The sequence below is a fragment of the Sorex araneus genome, chromosome X (genome assembly GCF_027595985.1).
Source record: "Sorex araneus isolate mSorAra2 chromosome X, mSorAra2.pri, whole genome shotgun sequence".
Taxonomy (NCBI): domain Eukaryota; kingdom Metazoa; phylum Chordata; class Mammalia; order Eulipotyphla; family Soricidae; genus Sorex; species Sorex araneus.
Genome location: NC_073313.1, coordinates 275296155 through 275319114, shown reverse-complemented (window position 1 = coordinate 275319114; position 22960 = coordinate 275296155). Strand labels below are relative to the sequence as shown.

The 22960-nt window shown below is 40.4% G+C and overlaps 1 protein-coding gene across 4 annotated transcripts; it reads left to right on the top strand.

Moving 5' to 3' along the window:
- Window positions 1-851: 851 nt before the first annotated feature.
- CCDC90B (coiled-coil domain containing 90B) lies at window positions 852-22898 on the top strand. 4 transcript variants are annotated; one of them, XM_055120286.1, is made up of 9 exons: window positions 852-1251; window positions 2693-2812; window positions 3895-3998; window positions 8444-8545; window positions 9288-9329; window positions 9428-9499; window positions 9599-9645; window positions 13628-13742; window positions 22536-22898. In XM_055120286.1, exons 1-8 carry the CDS (start codon window positions 1149-1151, stop codon window positions 13692-13694), a joined length of 657 nt encoding a protein of 218 aa, XP_054976261.1. In that variant the 5' UTR covers window positions 852-1148; the 3' UTR covers window positions 13695-13742; window positions 22536-22898. The 4 variants fall into 4 exon arrangements, with proteins under 4 accessions (XP_054976261.1, XP_004621223.3, XP_054976262.1 ...); XM_004621166.3 differs by having other exon boundaries at window positions 866-1251; window positions 9592-9645; XM_055120287.1 differs by lacking the exon at window positions 3895-3998 and having other exon boundaries at window positions 1122-1251; window positions 9592-9645.
- Window positions 22899-22960: the final 62 nt, after the last annotated feature.

Genomic DNA, 22960 nt, shown 5'->3' with positions numbered 1-22960 from the left:
GCCTGACAAGATCTGAGGGTTAAAGTAGGTACGAGATATTCTTAATAACTTTTCAGTATCAATATTGCAAACCACAATACCCAAAAGAGGAGAAACAGATGGGGGGGGACAGAGAGACACAGAGAGAGACAGAGAGACAGTGACACACAGAGACAGACAGAGACCGAGAGAGATATATGAGAAGCGCCTACCAAAGAGGGAGACTTGGGGTGGAGTGGGAGGGTGATGGGAGGGAACCTGGGGACACTGGTGATGGGAAATTCACACTGGTGGAAGGAAGGATGGGTGTTGGAATACTGTGGGACTAAAATCCGATCAGGAGGGAATTTGTAATGCTCTAAAAAAATAAATTTAAAAAAAAGGGAAGTCTAGTGGTTAACTGTTCACAACTTTGTGAAAATAATCAAGTCATCCACACAACAATTACATATCATCTGAGGACTCACTGATCATTTTTAAGTTCATTGAAACCCCATCACTAATTTTTTTTTTTTCATAGGACTTAAGTCCCTCAAGGCAGAGCCTGGCAAGCTACCCATGGTGTATTCGATATGCCAAAAACCAGTAACAATAAGTCTCACAATGAGAGACGTTACTGGTGCCTGCTTGAACAAATCGATGAGCAACGGGATGACAGTGACAGGACTTTAGTATGTGGAGCAAAATTTGGAGTGAGCTCTAGGAAGGGTAAGTGCCCAGGTGGTTCTGCCCCAAAGAACTGAGCCAAGCGGCATCTGTCCTTCTCCTCCGCAGCAGCAGAGGGCGAAGGGGAGCCCGCAAACGGCGCTGGCGCGACTACATTTCCCAGAAGGCCCTGCGCGGCCCGCCATGCGCAGCCAGCGCTCGGGAGCTTTCCGTCCAGGTGTCCCCCGCTGGTCCTAGGGTGCACCGGCTGCTGGCTGTCCAGGGGGCCTTTATATCGAAGCCGGTCTTTGCTGCCGTGAGACGAGCGCCGGCGGGGCACAGCTGAGGTGCAGTTTCCGCGGGCGGGCACGAGCGCGCGCGCCTCCGCGGGGCCAGTCTCGCGAGATCTCGGGTGGGCCTCGCCGCCGGCCGCATCCGGAAACTACATTTCCCGGGGTCTTTGGCGGCAGGACTACGTTACCCAGGGGCCTGCGCATCCCTCTCGCCGCGGACAGCCCGGAGGGATGTGGAGCCGCCGGCTCGGGAGGCTGCTGCGGAGGGAATGCGGAGGGGGGCGCCGGCGCCCAGCGCTTCGCGGGCTCAGCTTCCCCCCGGCCCTGCGCAGAGGTGAGGGGCGGCCCGTGCGGGCGGCGGCGGCGGCCGAGGCCGGGCCGCGTCTGCGGGGCGGGCGCGGCCGCGGGGCTGATTGACTCCGGAGCCGGTTGATTGATTGATTCCCGGAAGCAGTAGCAAAGGCTCGATTGATAGGTTCCCGGAGGCCGTGGCGGAAGGCTTGGTTGACTCCGGCGGCCGCTCAGACCCGCTCCCCAGCGGGCCGGGAGTGGCTCGCGTCCCCCACGCCCCCACACGCCCCGCCCCGGCTTGGGTTACTGGGTGCGGGCCGAGGTTTGTTTTGATTTCTTTGGGGGTCACACCCAGTGACGAGTGGGGCTCCCGGGATCCAACCCAGGTTGGTCTCTCGCAGGCAAGCGCCCTTCCCGCGGTGCGCTTTCTGGCCCCAGTGCTCAGGGCCTGGACTTTGAAGTGCGCATCATGCTGCAAAGTACATCACCATATTAAGCGCAAGTTCTTACTTAACTACGTAGTAAAGTATCTGGGCGAAGCTTTCGACCTTTAATATTTTTAATAATTTTTATTTAAAAATTCGTATTTTAGAGCGAGATAGTACAGTGGGTAAGGTGTCTACCCGGCTTCCATCCCTGGCATCGCACATGGGCCTCCAGCCCACCAGGAGTGATTCCTGAGTGCAGAGCCAGGAGTTAACCCTGAGCACTACTGGGTGTGGCCCAGAAACCACAAACAAAAATTATATTTTAAATGTTAAACTTTTGGGTAAAATGTATTAGCATGTGTGGGAAAGGACCTACTCCTGCTGGAGTAGAAGTGGGGTATTACTGGAGGCCTAGGAATGTAGCTGAGCAGTACAGCAACATACTTCCCAAATGTGAGATCAAATCAGGGCCGCAAAGGAAAATTAGAATAGGGTATTTGAATAGAGGGTTTATGGAGAAATATTGCCAAGCACGTTTCTGTTAACTCCAATATATTTCTCAATAGTAGGCCATTGGCCTTGCACTCGGAGGACCCAGGCTCAATGTTTGGCGTCCCATGTGGTCCCCCAAGCACCACCAGGATTAATTTCTGAGTGTAGAGCCAGGAGTGACCCCTGAGCATTGCTGACCCAGAAAACCAAAAATAAAGTTGTCATGGGTATCAATAGATAGGAAAATTGAGCACTTAAGTGAGTCAGACAGTCTCTGTTCCAGTCAAAAGAGACACTGATAGCCAAAGCCTATGATACTTATGATCTCTTAAACTCTTAACAGAATATTTTTGAATAACAAGGAAGAGGTGAAATACTATGTATGCAGACTGTTGGAGACAGAGGTGGGAGCTTAGAGGAATCCGTTATCTTGAGATTACAGAATTCGTACATAGAAGAGCTGAAACTGCATTATTAATAGACAGGAAAATTCTCTAGACTTTGAAGTGTGAGCTTTCCATTAGTGAGTAAAGGAAATTTTAAAACATCGTTCTTTATTTTCAGACTTCTTAACCACCACGACCAAAGAAGGCTACGATGTGAGGCGTGTGGACATAACTCCTCTGGGACAAAGAAAGTTAACTTTTGATACCCATGCGTTGGTTCAGGACTTGGAAACACATGGTGAGACACACAGGCACCTCTTGAAAAAAAATAATAAATGAACAGCATTCATAATAAATTACCTAGTCAATCTGAAAGGAGGTGAAGTGATATGTATGATATCCTATCGGTAACAGTATTGTAAACCACAGTGCCTGATAGCAGGGCAGGAGGGGAAGGAAAAGGAGAAAGAAAAAAGTGCCTCATACAAGCAGGCTCGGTCAGGAGGGAAACTGGGTAATTGGTGAAGGGAAGTGGACACTGATGGAGGGATTGTTGGAACACTGTACTCTTGAAATTCAATCATGAATAACTAACTCATGGTGATTCAATTAAAAAATTTAAATAAATTACCTAGTTAGGACTATACAAATATTGTCTATACAGTGAAATATTTTTCAGTACGGGGGCTCAGATGCTTGCCTTGCATTCTACTTACCCCAAATTAAATAATAAAAATGAAAATAAAAATTGTTCCTGGTATTGCATGAAAAAACCTGGGTTCAATCCCCAGCATCCCATCCCCCACAGAGCCTGCCAGGAGTGATCACAAAGCCAGGAGAAAACCCTGAACGCCTCCAGGTATAGAAAAAAAACAAACCAAAACCGTAAAATCTTTTTGAGAGCAATTTAGAGTGTGTATCAAACTTGTCATTGTCATTTGGGAGAAGCCACAGCTGACAGAGCTCTGGGCTTGCTCCTGGACCTGCTGGCAGACCTTGAAAGATCATCTGAAGTGTGGCAAGTCCAACCCAGGTCTGCCATGTGCAGGGCAAGGGACCTCCCCTCTACTCTCTCCTGCCAAATCAGAACCATGTTTCAATCTGTATTGCAAACCATCATGCCCGACAGTAGAGAGTAAGAAGGAAGGTGCCTGCCACCGATGCTGGCAGAGGGGGGGCAGGAGGGATATTGGGAACACTGGTGGTGGAAAATGCACACCGGTGGAGGGATGGGTATTTGATCATTGTATGACTGAAACTCAATTATTTATATCACACAGTGATTCAATTAAAATAAATAAAGTGTATAGCAATTTAAGTGTCAAGAAAGTCATAGTATCTATCCTAATGTACATTAAAAATGTAACTATCTGTTTCCAGGATTTGACAAAGCACAGGCAGAAACAATTGTATCGGCATTAACCACTTTATCAAATGTCAGCCTGGATACCATCTATAAAGAGATGGTCACCCAAGCTCAGCAGGTAATGTCTTCATTTTTATCACCTGGGACATTAGCTTTGGACAGTTCTTTTCGAAACCTTATCTGTCTGCTCATCCATTTTCCACACAATATCTACATCTTTCTTTCTAAAGACAAAAAAATACAAATCTGAGATAATCTCTATGAAAATAAAAACACTTCTATAGTAGTTTCAGTCATCGTACTTTTAATAGATTTGACTAATACTGGACAATATTTTTCTACTTTAGGTTTTTTAATATGGATGACTGCTGTTTTATAGGGGTTTTTTTTAGTTACAAACTATTTAAAGGAGGAAAATAATGAAAAGAGGTTATTTGGGTCATAGTGCAATCACTTATGAGGTTCAGACAGCACAAGAAATATCTGTAATTACATTTTCAGCTCTCCTATGTAGTAGTCTCAGGACTGTGATAACTGTGTAGAAGATTTACATAAATACAGCAGAAAATGCTTTTTAATATGTAGTAGAATTAATGGACGGGAGCAATAGTGGGTAAAGTGTTTGCTTTGCACTCAGCCAGTCTGGGTTCGATCCCTCCGTCCCTCTCGAAGAGCCCGGCAAGCTACTGAGAGTATCCCGCCCACACGGCATAGCATATTCTGTATGCCAGAAACAGTAACAAGAAGTCTCACAATGGAGACGTTACTGGTGCCCGCTCGAGCAAATCAATGAACAATGGGATGACAGTGCTACAGTAGAATTAATATTCAGCTGGGTTTTTTTTGTTTGTTTTATGGCCACACCTGGAGATGCTCAGGGGTTATTCCTGGCTCTCTTCTCGAGGATTACTCCTGATGGGATGCTATGGGATGAGGGACCATATGGGATGCTGGGGATTAAACTCCGGTTGGTCATGCTTAAGGCAAGTGCCCTATGAACTATTCTGTGCTCTGGTCCCTAGAATTAACATTTAAGGCAGTTTTCCCCGAGTAAAAAACTGGAGTCAGACTGTCTTAGCTCCAGCGGTGATGGTTGCCCGCACTTGAATGCTAACCGTGAGCCAAGTACTGTTTACATGCTTAATCATCTAATCTTCAAAGTAACTAATATGTAGGTACTCTCACTGTTTCCATTTGCTGGTCCATCTTGGACTCTAACCTTGGTGGCCAGACTCTCATTTTTGCCTCTGTTTTATGCTTACTGTAGTATCTGGTAATTGATTTTGAAGATGTGTGCATTCCGTGCCCATTAAATCTGAGTCACTTTTAGTCATGTGTCTAGACCTGTTACAGCCTATTTTTGAAAAGTTAAATCAGTTTTGAAATGGTCTTTCTTCCCCATATGTATCAACAGAGGACTGTAATAGCAGCAGTGACTTCCATTACAAGTTTGACTGAAAACTGTAGTCCCACTAGTGGTCCTGTTCTTTAGGTTTTTATTTCCCTCCTCTTCTTTTTTAAAAAAAATATTTTATTAATGGACTGGGGAAAGGGAGGAGTTTGCAGTTAGTGGTTTCTTTCTTTTGTGGTCTAGTGACGGACCCAGGACCTCTCATGCAAGGCTGTACCCACTGACTCCAGTCTCCGCTCCTAGTATTGAGAACCCTAGTGTGTAGTTGAGAGTTACATTTTCTTGAAACCTACCTTAAGTAATTTTTTTTGGCTTATTTATTTTTGGCCCACACCAGCAGTGCTCAGGGGTTACTCCTGACTGTGCCAGGAATTACTTCTGTCAGTGCTCAGGGAACCATATGGGATACTGGGGATCGAACCCAGGTTGACCACTTGCAAGGCAAACACCCTATGTGCTGTACTATATAGCTCCAGACCCTAAATAATTTCTAGAAAATGTTAATCCCTAAGAAGATCACACTGGCAGTGGGATTAGTGTTGGAGCAATGTATGCCTGACTCAATTGTATTTAAATCAATTAAAAAGAAATCCTAGCAAAGCAAAACCTTATAAATATCATGTAGAACCTTTTTATATTGAAACACAGCAAACTCATTATTTTAGTTTCAGGTATTATTTTCTCATCTTTATTATTTCCTTTCTCTGCAAACTTTTAACTGTATTTGTTCTTTTTCTATATTCTTTACGTTCAATATTTTTGAAAGTTTTGAGATACTACTTGTCACTTGAGATAGGCCTGTATCACTAAGAACTTTCCCTATTAGATCTGATTTTGCTTCGTCCTGTATTTTTTGATGTATTAAATGCCTATTTTTCGTTGGTCTCAAGGTGTTTTTTAATTTCCTCTTAGATTTCTTTGTTGACTCGAAAGTTACTCAGTAGCTTGTGGTTGTCTTGTAATTGACAAAGTTGTGTTCTGTGGGTCTTCCAGCCTTCTTAAACTTATTGGATCTTCTCCGGTGGTCTAAAACATAGTCTCTATCCTGAACTATGTCAGTCTGCACTTAAGAAGAATGTGCATTTGGATGGAATGTTCTGTTCCGTTTATATTTGTTGAGTCTTAAGTGTTCGGAGTGTCCACTGATGGGCACAAGTGGTAGTACAGCGGGTAGGGCACTTGCCTTGCCTGCAGCTGACCCAGGTTCAATCACCAGCATTCCATATGGTCCCCAAAGTGTTATTTAAGGCCAATTTTTTTTTTTTCTGTCTGAATGATATATCCATAGGTGTAAGTCGGGTATTAAAAGTCCCCTACTATTATGTTGCTGTCAGTTTGTCTCTTTAGGCCAATTACATCTGCTTTATATGTGTAGGTGTGATGGTTAGTTAAATAAATATTTATAGTTATTACATATTCTTATTGGGTTAATAGTTGAATAAATATTTATAATTAATATATACTCTTATTTAGGTTGATACTTTTATCTTAATATCCTTGTCTTTACTTAAGACTTTGTTTTAAAAATGTTTTATCCATTTTATCATCTTTCTCTTCATTTCACTTGAGTGGAATAACTTTTTCCATCTCTTCAGCTTTTCGTCTGGTCATCTTTACATCTGTAAGGTTCCTTCTAGGCATTAATCAAATAAGTCCTGTCTCAGTTCAAGATTGAAGAATTTAAGATATTTATATGTGAAATGATTATTAATAAGGTGATGATGTCTATGGCCATTTTCTTGATTATTTTTGTTGTTCCTGTTTCTTGCTCTCTCCCTTTGTCTTTGTTTGATAACTTACTTAGCATTGTCTCCAGAGTCTTGTTTGGGGGTGTTTTTGTTTGGCGGCCACACCCAGCAGTGTTCAGGGGCAAAGGCACCAAAGGACACTATCCTTGCCTTTGCCCCAGAATGAGTTCCAGTCATCCCTGGCCCCTACTCCTGCCCCCAACCCTGCATTTGCTTAGAATGAGTCTTCACATAAGACATACGTTTCTCAAATTCCTTATTTGCACTGCACCCCTGGGTGAGTTTCCACTTTCACCCAGCACAGAGAGTAGGAGCTCTCTGTCCACACACCCCCCCCTCCGTCTTTGTCTCTTGTTCACATGCTCCTTTGGTTCTCAAAGGTAGACGGTAGACGTGTCTTTCCAGCAGGTCCCAAGGGGCGGGCAAAGCACACCACACACGCTCCTCCCTCCAGGGAGGATCCGTATCTGTGCGATTCCTCCACATGTGAGTCGCTGTGTTTGGGGTGGGCTTTCTTTTCAAACCAAAGTCTCTACTCTCCTACTCCTTTCGTCCTCTTGTGGAGGCAGTGTTCCCGTCGTGGATCTTTTTTAGGGAGAATGTTTTATTAGATAACAGTTGGTCATACATTTGATCTTTCTCTGGGAGGTGAGCCGAGCGATTCCTACATCACCATCTTAAACTAATTCCAGTGACCACCTCTCCCCTCACATAGTCTTTGTAATGCCAGTAAAGAAGTAGATACCCAGGAACTTAATTATGTTGTGCTGATAAGATAATTATTTAAGCCATACTTCTACTTACTGTGTTATACTACTTCAGTGGCCTGGAATTTTCTCATCATAGAAAATACCTCAGTCAAGAAAAAAAATCCTTTGTATCTGGGTATTGAAAAACATTTTAAAACATTGTTTGTTGAGAATTCTTCAAAGTTAAGCAAGCATAGGCAGGGGTACTATGAATAAAAAGATTCAGGTACTTACTTCTCTTCACTGAGAAATACTTCTTCCTTGAATCTCATGTTCTTTTCATTTAAATATTTCAGATATATAGGTTTCACTTTTACATTTTATTACTTAGTCAAACAGTATTATGGCTTATATCTTAATCAAGTTTATTAAACAATTCCAAATAAAGGAATGTCATCCTATAATTCCTAACTTACTAAATTATGGGTTGCAACCCCATATGGGGTCGCATAACTGAATGGGGGCGGGGGCTCAAAAAATTGGGCAACAATAACAGGTTTCTGAACACAGCACGACCACAAGTCAATTCAAAATTAGCCACGTAATGAATCCAAACAGTTTCTGGTGGCACTTGCCTATTTAACAAAAGGAGGTCAGTCTCAAGTGGTAGGAATCCCACCATAGGTCACTAAGTTATTTTAATTGTGCTTTCTAGGAAATAACGGTACAACAGCTAATGGCTCATTTGGACTCCATCAGGAAAGACATGGTTATCCTAGAGAAAAGTGAATTTGCAAATCTGAGAGAAGAAAACCAGGTGATAGAGCTTTCAATTTTTTACTAACAAAGTAACAAGAATTCACCAATTTGGTGAATTTTTGTGGTTATTATGTTTTTAGATGAAAGTTACCATATGCTTAGCCATAAAAGTCACGAGATTTTTTTAAGCTCTTTATATAAAGTTTTGGTAAAGTTTATAGCATATTGATTGTAAATAATGTAACACTTTCCATTTTATTTTATTTTTCAGTCCCTCCCCAACCCACCTCCTCCATTTTATTTTTGTACTAATAGTTTTCAACACCTAAGACAAATGTTTTTAATTAAATCAGAGTTTTGTTGTTACTGATTATTAGGTTTAGAATTTTATTTTCCAAAGTAGAATACTAGAGCACAAATACATTTGTATTTTTTTGTTCAGAAGTATTATTTTCTGGAAAAGATAAAATATTACTCCTTTGTTGCATTTTGAGTGTAGGGGTTGCACTCGGGCTCTCCCAGTGGTGCTCGGGAGCTTCTCCCTGCTCAGTGCTTGGGATTACTCCAGCTCTGAGCTCGGAGGACCAGAGGCAGTGCCGGCGATTGTACTGTGGTCAGCCAAATGCAAAACAAGTGCTTTGACCCTATACTGCACAACCGGTCTGGCCCTGCATTTATTTTTAATCAAATTCTATATTAGAAATATAGATTGTCTAATACTTCCTAATCCTAATCTGATATTTTAGTAGTATGGGGTTTTTATCTTAATGCTAATTTAATGTAACCTCCCTTATACCTAGAAAATGAAAATTGAATTAGAGCAAGTTAAGCAACAACTGATAGTAAGTGAAACGTTTTTTCCTCACTTCAAAATATTTTAGTAGTTTTAGAGAAAAAACTCATTATAAAATCACTTAAAAAATAATTTGTTTTCTTTAAGAATGAAACCAGTCGAATCAGAGCAGATAATAAACTGGACATCAACTTAGAAAGGAGCAGAGTGACTGATATGGTAGTGTGCTTTTAAATGTACTTTCTTGATTACTCATTCATTTTTAATCACATTTAGCTTTCAGTTAACTTCCTGATGCATCATTTCTTTAGTTTACAGATCAAGAAAAGAAACTTATGGAAGCAACTACAGAATTCACCAATAAAGTAAGCTAGTATGTAAAAATCTTTCATACAACTGCTTTTCCTTATGTATGTGCTTTTATGTGCTATCATTTTATAAGTTTGAGCTTTAAAAAGATAGCCCTTGAAAACTCATGGTTTTATCATAGCTTTACAATCAGCCAGAACTCTGGGAAAAATTGCCACCAGGTGGCTGGTAGCACTTGAACGAGAATCAAGTTTTTCAGGTGGCATACATTTTAAAATTAAGTTGTTCCTAGAAGTACTTTTTAAGACAAGGACCCACAATTAGCATTTAAATAGATCCAATTAAAGAATTATCCAGTTAAAGAATTATCTTGGAGAGATAGTCAAAGATTAAGGCAGCCAACCCTGGTTTGATCCCTAGCACTGCAATAGTCTTCCAAGCACCACCGTAAGTGATCCCAGAGCACAGAACCAGGAGTTAGCCCTGAGCACTGTTGGGTGTGGCACAATCTCACCCCACCCCCTATCCTCTTTTTTGAAATTGTATTTATCAAATGTTTATTATAGGACAGACTTTTTTTTTCTTTTTGGGTCACTCGTGGCGATGTTCAGGGGTTACTCCTGGCTTTGCACTCAGGAATCACTCCTGGTGGTGCTCAGGGAACCATATGGGATGATGGGAATCAAACCCGGGTTGGCCATGTGCAAGGCAACACCCTACCCACTGTGCTATCACTCCAGCCCCAGGACAGATATTTTTATTTATGTTTATTTTGATATCATCATCTGTAAGGTTTCCTATCAATTTGGAAAATGAGGATACACAATTTGGAAACTTGGCAAACAGTTAATCATTGGTAAAGCCAGGATATGAACCTACATTCTAAACTCCACACTTAACTTCTGTTTACCTCCTCAATAATCCTAAATTGTATCCATTTATTTTTCTGACTTCAGTAAAACCCAGCTCTTTCACTCAGCTTATTGCTTTTCTGAAAGGATTTGGTAGAAGTTCTCTTTATTTCACATGGAGCCAGTGCCTCCAGTAACATGATTTCATTTATTTCATTCCATCTAATTTTGTCATTACGGAAAGAAACAATCCTGATCAGTAGTGAATAAAATAATGAGAACCTGTTTTTGTCATGTATTCATTCTTTCACTTAAACTCGGTTTCCAAGAACCTATCAAAGATTTTAAGTGAGAATTTACTGTAACTTAATAGGATTTGGCAGTTTCTCCTTCCAAGCCTCCTGTTCTCTTGGCCAGATAATGGTGATAAGCAAGAAAATCAAAAAGTCTTGAGTTGACTTTCTGCCTCTAAGTACCATCGTCTTTATTCTTTTTCCCTCAGACCCTTACTCACATAGCGTTTGTGTTACCCAATGGGAATTTCTGCCATTTCCTTTAATAAGTTCAAGGAAATGGTTGGGTTTTTCTTTTGCAGAAAAAAAATTTGTTTTGTCCTTTTGTTTTTGAGGCCATACCTGACTCTGCTCAGTGCTTACTCCTGGTAGTGCTTAAAGGTCATCTGCAGTTCCAGGAATTGAACTAGGGTCAGCCACATGCAAGGCACGCATCATAACTAGCCCCTGTACTATTTCTCCAGCCCTCTGATACATTTTTTTATTTTATATATATATATATTTTTTATTTTTTATATTATATTCTGGACTGGGTGGTGTATATAGAGCAGCGGTAGGGCATTTGCCTTGCATGCAGCCGACCCGGATTCAGTTCCTCTGCCCCTCTCAGAGAGCCCAGCAAGCTACCAAGAGTATCCTGCCCACACGGCAGAGCCTGGCAAGCTACCCATGGCATATTCGATATGCCACAAACAGTAACAAGTCTTACAATGGAGATGTTACTGGTACCCACTTGAGCAAATCGATGAACAATGGGACCACAGTGCCACAGTGCTTTCTATTTTATTTTAAATATTTTTTACAGTTTTAACTATGCTGTCTTAGGACTTTATGGTAGTTCTGGGGTTAGAATTTTGTGTATGGTTTATCCTCTTAGACAGTTAAGGATCAAATACCATACTCTGAAACTTTAAGTACAAATTGCCCACAAGGTGTTAATGCTAAAAAGTAGTTTACAAAATCACTGATAGAGATTATGTGTGAAATGATCAGATGCTCTCTCTCCTAATCTTTGCTGCTCTATGTGAGTCATTTTCATCCAGAATTGCTATGTCATTGCTGGCTCTGTTCCACTTCTGGAAGATGCCATCTGGCATGTCATCCTCATTGTATCTTGTGAAGGTGCCTTATCCCTATCTGTACCCTTGGGCACTAATCGGAGAGAGAAAGCCTCTTGAGGGCAGTTGAACAGTTGTGGAAACGGGCAAGTAGCCACACAAGCCCTATTCTTAGTGGATCCTAGTCATTCAGGGTTGGAGCATGTGGTGTGGAGGATGAACACAGAATAGTCTGTGCAGTTCATTCTGAAGAAAAAGCATACGTGTATGGGGCTGGAGCGATAGCACAGTGGTTAGGGTGTTTGCCTTGCATGAGGCCAACCCAGGTTCTATTCCCAGCATCCCATATGGTCCCCTGAGCACTGCCAGGAGTAATTCCTGAGTGTCTCTGGGTGTGACCCAAAAAGCAAAAAAAATAAAAATAAATAAAAATAAGAAAAAGCATACCTGAAGGATGACCTTTATCTGATAAAGAGGGAGTGCTCAGACTGGTGGGTGGGAGACAGTGGGGGTGGGAAGGGGTTGGTGGAGGGAAGTGGACCCTGGTGAAGCAGAATTGAAACATTCTACGCCTGAACCTATCACAAATAACTTTGCAACTTCACATTGACTAAAGAAAAAAATTTTTTCAATGAAATTATCTTTCATTTACATTTTAATATAGATTTAAATATTTTTAGTATTAAACTTTAAATGTAAATTATTTAAAATAAAGTTCTGGGTTTTTTTTTAATAACTTTATTTATTGAATCACCATGAGAGCAGTTACAAAGCTTTTGAGTTTAAGTTTCGGTCATACAGTGATGAAACACCCGTGCACATTTTCCACCACCAAAAACCTCAGTATACCCCCATCCCACACCCTACCCCTATCTGTGTGGCAGATGATTTCTACATTACTCTCTCTCTACTTTGATTACATTCAGTATTTCAACACCAAACCCACCATTACTATTTGGGATTTTACCCCAACACTCAGATCTGCTGAAAAGGCAACATTAGACAATTTATTTTCTATTGCTGATTATGAATAGCATATGATGTTGGAATTCTGAAATTTTAATAATTAAATCTGGAGGGATTTTTGCCAAAAGCCACTGGGTTCCGAGATTTGTTTCTGAGTCTCTGGGATCATGGCTGTTAAGCAGCTTGATCAGTAGCCAGAGGGGCTATTCTTGGGCAGCAACTTGGGGTCTCGTTGGGACGAGGGAGGAAAGGACCGGTCCACCCCCATCCCGTGAGGCCCCACGTGTCTCATCACTGCTGGCTCATACATGACTGTCCACCGAGGAAGATGGCAGCCACCGAGCTTCTGGGGGAATAGACAGAGGGACAGCACCTTTTCCCACCTGGGGTGGCCCGGTGCTGGTAACCTAATGAGAAGTTCAGACGTATTTCTGCCAAAAGGCGCTGGGTTCTGAGATTTGTTTCTGAGTCTCTGGGATCATGGCCGTTAAGCAGGTTACTCAGTCAGAGGGCAAGAAAGTTCTAATTGAGTGAAAACTAAAAAAATAATTCTCCATATAACAAAATAGAAGGTATAGTTTTTGTCAGTTTGTAATGTTTGTAATGTTAGTTTGTAGTTTTTGTCAGTTTTAAATGCATTGTTAGTACTTACACAAATCAAGGTGGTTATAAACTTATCACACAACATAGTCTAGTCTGTTGGGACCACCATGGTATATGCAGGCCAGCCTCTACTGAACTGTCATTTTCTTTTTATCAGGGTGCTTTGCAACTAGACAAAAATTTGTGTAAAGCATCATTAGCTCAGAAATGAGCAAATAATACATACATGTAAGGATAATAGTTGTCTTATTTATTCTTATTTTGTAGGATACCAAAACCAGAAGTATTATTTCAGAGACCGGTAATAAAATTGATACTGAAATTGCTTCTTTAAAAACACTGATGGAATCTAACAAGCTTGAGACAATTCGTTATCTTGCAGGTAAGGAGGTTTGCTAGTGATAGTCATTTGGTGTTCAGGCCTATCAGGTCCTGCCTCCCAGTCACTGGCTAGCGCAGAAGCAAAAGTGAAGAATCTGTTATTCTAGCTTTCCTTTATTACTTAGTCCCCTACAGTGCTTAAAGAATTTAAGTTGAACAAAAGGCAATATTATTTAATGGATACTTCAGTTTCCTATTAGCAAAAAGTATATGGGTTTCTAATAATGTAAAATGATAGGAAATATCTGCACTGTACTGCACTGTCGCACTGTCCCGTTGCTCATCGATTTGCTTGAGTGGGTACCAGTAACATCTCCATTGTGAGACTTGTTACTGTTTTTGGTATATCAAATAACCACGGGTAGAGCTTGCCAGGTTCTGCCGTGCAGGAGGGAAACTCTTGGTAGCTTGCCAGGCTCTCTGAGAGGGACGGAAGAATCGAACCCAGGTCTGCCACATGCAAGGCAAATGCCCTATCTCCTGTGTACCACTCCAGTCCAGGAAATATAAATCTGTCACTGTCACCCCATTGCTCATCGATTTGCTTGAGCGGGCACCAGTAATGTCTCCATTGTGAGACTTGTTACTGTTTTTGGCATATTAAATACGCCATAGGTAACTTGCCAGGCTCTTCCTTGTGGGTGAGATACTCTCAGTAGCTTGCCAGGCTCTCCAAGAAAGGCAGAGGAATTGAACCTGGGTCGGCTGTGTGCAAGGCAAACGCCCTACCTGCTGTGCTATCGCTCCAGCCCAGGAAATATAAAATGATATATAAATAATAAAAAATAAAATGATAGGGGTACAACTGTGTATTACTAAAAATCAAAAAAGAATAGCTGGGATGGGAGAGAACCTTGCCAGCCTTTCAGATATGACCACGAGTGCCGCTTGGACTGCTGTTTGTGGTCCCTGGCACTGTAACCAAATATGCAGTCCCTAGAGCAGTGTGATGCTGGCACCCCTCGTCATCACAGGCAAGGGAAGGAAGGGAAAGAGAAGGGCAGAAAATTACCTCTTACGTTGAGCCCAGCTGATTCAAATACATATACTACACAAAATTAGATGGTTGATTTCTAACAGAGTCCCTTTAAGTGCCATGTAATTTGACTCAGTTACAACATCCCTAAGGAGTTAGGAAGTGTTCTAGTAAAGCACTACTTTAAAAAAAAAAAGGGACTGGAGAGATAGTGCAAGGGTTAAGATACTTCGACTTGCTTGTGGCCGACCATGGTTGGATCAGGCACCACATAAGGTCCTGAACCTAGTCAATAGTGATCCCGGAGCACAAAACCAGGAGTAAGCCTGAGCCATATTTGCTCTTAGTATTAATATTTTTCTAGGCTCTTTCATTTTAAACATTTAAAAAATAATAACTAGAATTTAGTATAAGTCTGTGTCATTTAGGTTTACAGTAGTGTTTAGAGACTACAATTTTTTAAGTCAAAGGCTAATGATAGTTTTCTTCTATAATAGTAATTTGTAAGATTTTATTTTGAGACATCACTGGTTTATACATAAAATTTTTCAGGCATATAGCATTATAATTTGACATATATAACTGCATTATGATGACCACAAAAGTCTGCTTTCTTAGTATTGACTATGTTTTTTTTGTTTTAGATCATTACCCAATTTACTCAGGGTATAAGTAAGGCTTACTCAAGCTTTTTCAGGACTTCCTAACTCTGTGCTCAGGGGTGACTCCTGGTGGTGCTCAGGGGACCATACATGGTGCCAGGGATGAAACCCAGGTCAGCAGCTTGCAAGGCAAACATATTACCCACTACATATCCCTCCAACCTATTGACTGTCTTTATCTTTAACTTACCCTCTGATAACCACCAGTCTATTCTCTGCATAGTCATGCATTGCTTAGTGACAGTAAATACATTCTGAGAAATGCATTGTTACTACTTACACAAGTCAAGATAAGTTATAAATTATCACACATATAGGTAATGTAGTATAGCCTATTTGGACCATTGTGGTATACTGCAGTCCAGTCTGTGCTGAACCGTCAAGTCATATGTGTATGCGTTCACTTGGAATTCTTATTTACTTATTTTGTTTTGGAGGGAGCCACACCTAACAATTCTGGGGGATCACTCCTGGCAGGGCTTAGGGAACCATTTTTGGTGCCAGGGACTGGCCTCTGGCCAGCCGCCTGCACAGCGGTACCCTATCTGCTGTACTATCTTTCCACTCCACGAGTTTGTTTTTGACTTGTTCTTGTTTGTTTGGGGGTTTCTTTACATTCCACAAAATAAAAATCATTTGTATTTGTTTTTCTCCTAACTTGCTTCACTGGCATAATACCCTCAAAATCCATGTCATCACAGATAGCAAGATAATTTTATTGTTGAGTAGTATTCCATGTGTTTAAGTAAATTTTATTTGCATATACACATGTCACACCTTTAGTCAGTAGTCAAGGTTATTTCCATATCTTTTCAATTTAGTGGTCTTTGTATTCTTTAGACACCCAGCAATAGAATAGAGGATCATAGATTATTGTTACCATTCACTTTTGAATGTTATCATTTTCCATAATACTTATGCTATTTGATATTTCTTCCAATAGCGTGGGTTTCCTTTTCTTCACATTCTTGCCAACTGTTATTTCTTGCCTTTTTTTTAACAATAGCCATTTTAACCAGTTATGAGTTGATAACTCATTAGTTACTTAAATTTTTCTGATAAATGTGATAAATACCTTTTTTGGTATGTTACCATCGGTATATCTGTGATAAACAGTCTAATCAGAGCCTCTTCAATATACTTTGGATGTTGACCCTTTGTAGCCTCTATTGTATGTGTCTTCTCCCGTTCAGTCACTTGCCTTTCATCCAGACACATTGCTAAAGAGCTTACTACCTATGCTTTCTTCCAGGAGCTTTATCATTGCAAGTCGTACATTCAAGTCTTTAAATTCATTTTGAGATACTTTTTGCATTTTGCTTAACATAGTGGTCTTCTTATTCATATAGGTGTCTCATTTTCCCAGCACCATTCATTGAAGAAACTAACCATTAAGTGAAGAAAATATACCCACTGTATATTGTTTCCTCCTGGTAGTAAATTAATTGACCATAAATGTTTGGGGTTATTTCTGGCTCTCTGTTCTATTGGAGGTTTTTTCCCTATATGCTAGTACCATTACTATAGCTTTATAAGACAGTTGAAAATAAGAGATAATTCTTTTTATTTTGTTTTGGACCACATCCTTCGATGTTCAGGATTAGTCCTGATTCTGCACTCAGGAATTGCTCCTGGAAATGGTTGGAGGACCATGTAGGATGCCGGGAATCAAACCTAGATTGGCCACATGCAAAGCAGGTGCCCTCCTAGCTGTATTATCTCTCCAACCCCAAGGGAGCATTCTTTATTTTTTGTGTTGTTTTGGCTTTTTAGTTTCATACAAATTTTACTGTTCTATTTCTATAAAAAAAAATTGAAATTATGATGCACTGTTTTGAATCTGTAAATTGTTTTGCACAGGATGGAACATTTTAATCATATTTTTCCAAACTGCATTTTTATGTGCATTCTTTAGTTTCTTTTATCAGCATCTTGATAGTTTTTAGTATACAATTTGACCTCCTTGGTTAAATTTATTCCTGACATTCTTTCTGGTGTAGTTGTAAATAAAATTCTTATCTTTTTTTTCCCAGTAGTTTGTTTTACTGTACAGAAATGCTGTAGATTTTTATAATACTTTACTAAATTCATTAATTCTAACAGTTCTTGGAGTCATTTGGGTCTTCTAAATATAGCATTGTCCCCTGTAATTATTGACAGCTTTAATTCTTTTTGATTTGGTATACCTTTTATTTTTTCTTTTTTGTCTAATTCTTCAGGCCCAATATTGCATTGAATTAAAAAGTGGTTCAGGTGGGTCCTTGTCTGAACACAATTATAAATTTTTAACCTTTGACTATAATATTTATTATCTGTGAGCTTGCCATAGGTAGCCTTTTACATTCAGGTATTTTTTATTCTGTACACATGTTTGATGAGAGTTTATCAGGCTGGAGAGCTAGAATGGAGTAAGGTGTTTGCCTTGGACACAGCTGGCCCTGGATCAACCCCAGGCACCACATCCGGCTCCCCAAGCACCACCAGATGTGGCTGTGGTTCAAAACAAAAAAAAGGTTTATTATAAAGAGGTGGTGAGTTTCATCACATCCTCTTTATGGAGATTATTTTTATCCTTTTTATTAATGTGGTGTATATATTACATTGATTAATTTGCAAACATGAAATCATCCTTTCATCTTTAGAATAAACCCTACTACATCATGGTATGTTATCTTTTGATGTATTATTTGGGTTGTTGATATTTTGGGAGAAACTGACATATTGTAGTTTAGTATGTTGTCCTTATTGATTTTATTATTAGGATTTTTTTAATTAATTATATTGAATCACCATGTGGAAGGTTACAAAGTTCTCAGGGTTATGTCTTAGTTATACAATACTCAAACACCCTTCCCTTCACCAGTGCCCATATTCCACCACCAACCCCAGTATACCTCCCGCCCCCCAGCCCTCGCCCACGTAAGTGATAAATTTCACTTCGTTTTCTCTTTACCTTGATTACATTCCATGTTTCAACATAAAACTCACTATTGTTGTTGGGGTTTCCCCCCAAAAAAAAGACAGTCCTACTGCCAAGGAAGCATTTGATAATTAGTTTTCCATTGCTGAGAATGGAGAAATATTAAGTCCCGCTGTTCCAAGTACATAGCCTTTTTTTTTCCCCCTCCTTCCCGAGCTACCGAGTTCATGCCTGCTTAGTAATCCTCATAATATGACGGATGCCACACCGCCCGACAAAGGGAAAAAAAAAACTGAGAAAGAGGGTTATTTCCTGTCCTCAGCCGGCGTGGGGCTTTGGCTTAGTTGACAGTCTAGCAGCATGTGTGCAAGCAGTTTCTGGGACCAAAAGTGGTCTAGTTGGTTTCCAGATTCCATAATATGGCTGACACCACGCTGCATTTCTTTCCGAGAAAGAAGGATATTTCTTCTCCTCGGCCGGCGTGGGGTTATGGCTTAGTTTACAGTCTAGAGAGATGCCTGCTACTTTGATTACCTTCAATATTTCAACAAATGACTCACTATTCTTGTTTGGATTTTGCCCCCAAAGTCCGACCCGCTAAAAAGGAACCATTTCATATTGCTGACAATTAGGAGATATTAGGATTTCTGTATAAAGTCCAGGGAAAATTCTGCCAGAAATTACATCACTGCAAGCTTTTACTCCCCTTTTGTGGTGCTCATAAGATGGAAAAGCCTAGAGAGAGAAACCCTTCCCCGCTGTCGCAGCCTGGGGTAAACTCTGAGTTCACAGTCTGGAGGTATTTCAGTGGGCTGCTGGTGTCCAATGTAGTTCATTTGAGCTCATGCGATCTTGCTCGAGCGGCAGCAGCGGCGGAAAGGACGCGCATGTGGGTCCGCTGGGCTTAAGTATCAGCAGGGGGAAGAGCTGGTAATTCCCCCCCCCCCCCCCCGCATCTCCCACAGGTCCCGCAGCAGCTGCGCTGGTGTCTCCATTTTGTGCTCAAAAAGCCCCGACTGCTATGCTGTGCCCAGGAGGGAAGGGTTGAGAGAGAAAGAAAAAAAAGAGAAATACCCTGCCCCGCCATCGCAGCATGGGGTAAACTCTGAGTTCACAGTCTGGAGGTATTTCAGTGGGCTGCTGGTGTCCAATGTAGTTCATTTGAGCTCCGCGATCTTGCTCAAGCGGCGGCAGCAGCGGCGGAAAGTATTATTAGGATCGTAATAAAATAAGATTAGAAGTACTTCTTTCTAATTTGGGGGAGGAGATTAAATTCCCCCCCCCCAGGCCCCCACCTTTGAAAGTACATGTCTTAAATCTTTGAACATAATTCACCAGGAAAATCTTCAACACTTGAACTTTTCTTTGAAACTGTAGCAAGGGATAGTACAGTGGGGTAGAACACTTGTCTTGCACTTAGCCAACTTCCATTCCCAGCATTCCTTATGATCCCTGAGCACTGCCAGAAGTTACTCCTTTTTTTTTTCCCTTAAATTTTTGGGTCACACCCAGCAATGCTCAGGGGTTATTCCTAGCTCTGCCCAGGAATTCTGGCAAAATCAGGAGACTATATGGGATATCCTGGTTGGCAGCCTGCAGACAAACTCCTTACTCACTATATTATGGCTCCAGCTCCCAGAAGTAATTACAAAATGCTGAGCTAGGAGTAACCTCTGAGCTTCACCGGGTGTGGTCCATAAAACAAACAAAAATAATCATCTCTTTACCATTTAGTCTATTCATATTTCTTTTTATCCTGATTCAAGACTTAAATTTGTTTCATATTCATTGTCTTTGACAGTTGTACGTTACTAGAAATGTATGCATTTCTTCTGAGTTGTAGAGTTTGTTGGCATATAATATATGAGTATTTATATTTGAGCCTTTGTTTCTCCTTGGAATCTAATATAAAGATTGTTAATTTTGTCTTTTCAGAGAACCAGCTCTTTCATTGACTTTTCTTTGAGGGGAAGAGGGGGCACACACCACCTGTGCTCAGGGTCAATATTGGCTCTGTGTGCAGGGATCATTCTTGGTGGGGCTTGGGGTACCATTTGTGATGCTGGGAGTGGAAACCCAGGTTTGCCATGTGTAAGGCAAGAGCTCTACCCACTATACTATCTCTTCAGCACCTTTTTGGTCTTTTAAGTGACTCTTTCATCTCTTTCTGCTTTGATCTGTATGATTTTCTTCCTTGTATTAGTTTTGGATTATTTTTCACTTTCGGACTTTTTTTTTTTCTAGTGCCTTTAGATACAAAATTAGATTTGTTTTTCTGCAGTTTTCTTTTCTTTTCTTTTTTCTTTTTGGGTCACATCCGGTGATGCACAGAGGTTTCTCCTGGCTCTGCACTCAGGGATTACTCCTGGTGGTACTCGGGGGACTATAAGGGATGCTGGGAATTGTACCCGGGTCGGCCACATGCAAGGCAAATGCCTTACCCGCTGTGCTATCATAGCTCCAGCCCTGCAATTTTCTTATGTCTGGAAAAAATGTCTAATTTTTTTAACTCTTCCCTACTTAAGTTACTTTGCTCTTTCCTGTAGTTTTTATGTCACATTTGACTCTAGGTATGTTTTTATTTCTCCTTTGATTGATCTTGTAATATAAGTAGTACTAGAGGTCAATTGGGGTTTTCACCTTTCCATTGACATTTCTATTTTCATATTTTGTTTCAACTTAAAACCATTTTTTTTTCAGGTTAGTACTGTGCTTTTGCTTCCTGGAAAATTTCTCTCTCCTTCCAGTCTAATAATAACCAAATTGGATAGTGTAGTATTGGTTCATTTTCTTTTTAACGTATTGATTAAATCATGTCACTTTATTCTGGCCCTTCTCTTCTGCTAAAATCTACTGAGTCTTAGGAAGTTTCCTTTGTGTATAATAATGTGGTATTTTGCTGTTTTAATATTCTCTAATTTTTGATATTTTAGATCATTTTCTCTTTTTTTGATATACCATTAACCTACAACACTTAATAACTTTCAGGACTATAGCTTTAAAATTTGATTATATACTATACTGTACCCAGCACTAAAGTTCTTGCACCATTCTCCAGCATCAAAATGATACCGTGGGTTGCCAGAGAGAGACACTATAAGGAAGTAGAGAACACGCCTTGCTTGTGGCAAACTGCAATGTGTTCCCTGCACCATTTATCATCCTCTGAGCACCATGAGGGGTCACTTCTGAGCATAGCAACTGCAGACTATCAAGTGTAACCCAGCTTTCCACCAAAAAAATTAAAACTATATTTTCAAGAGTGCCAGAGAGATAGCTCAGTGTGCTGGAGCAGTGGCTTTAGATGCAGGCCTGGATTTGATCCCCAGAACCAGTAGGAGCGAACACCATGATGGCAGAAGCTCCTGACAACTGCCAGGTGTGCTTCGCCCACCTGCTTTTGGCATCCACTTCCCTTTCCTCTCATAACTAGGATTTGTTAAGAGTCTGAGAGTTGAAACTGTTCATTTGCTTTGTTTTATATATGCCACTTATGAGTAAAATTATCCAGTTTTTCTCTTATTTCACTTAACATAATCACCTCAAATTTTACCCATAATGTGGCGCTGGAGTGATACACAGTGGGTAGGGCACCTGCCTTGCATGCAGGCAACCCAGGTTTGATCTGCTGCACTTCATATGGTCCCTTGACCTCCTCTGGAAGTGATCCCTAAGCACAAAGCCAGGAGGAAGCCCTGGGTACTGCCAGGTGTGGCCAAAAATACACAAAAAAAACAGACAAAAATAACCCATAGGGGTGAATGGTGTTCCACTTATTATAGTAATTAACCTCTTAATGATTCTCTATTTCTGCAACATGTTATAAATTTGCCTTAATTTTGTTTTTACTAATTTTGTTTTCAGTAATAAAGGGTTACCAACCAAATTTAACTTTTCAAAGAACCAGTTTAAGTTTGACCTTTTATATTTTCTATTTCATTTATCACAACTCTAGTGTTATATTTTCATTCTACTGAATTTGATTTTCTTTGCTTCTTTTGTTTTGATTTATAGTTCCTTTTAATGTAAGGTTAAATTGCTTTTAAATTTTTCTCTTTTATGTAGATTTGGTGTATTACTATAGTTTTTACTGCTTTTGATATGTTCTATAGATTTTGATAGAGGGTGTCGTCGTTTTTCATTAGTCTGTAGGTAATATTGTTTCTCTGTAGTTCCTTACTTTGTCTCTGTGAAATAATGATACATGACCTGTAACATGTTTTTTTCTTTTCACAGCCTCGGTGTTTACTTGCCTGGCAATAGCATTGGGATTTTATAGAGTCTGGAAATAACAGCGAATCATTGCATTGTGCTCATCTGTGCTACTGTTTACCAGAGACTTTTCCTGGAAAGGTTTTCTCTTGAATATAGAAAGTTGCATCAGAGATTTAATACAAGGTTATTCCAAGTATATGTGGACTAAAAAAGAAGTGTTTCAAACTGGATGAAGTACTTTATCTTATTTTGTATATATCTATTTTATTCTATTGAAAAGCTGCCATTCAAAACCTGATTAACATGCAATAGAACTTTTGTCTTTAACCTTTTGATAGTGCTTGTAAATAATCAGAAATAGAAATAGTACAGAATTGTTTTATACCTGCTGCAAATTTGAAAATTATTCCCAAACCTACTTGTTACTGTATTCAACTCCCCTTACA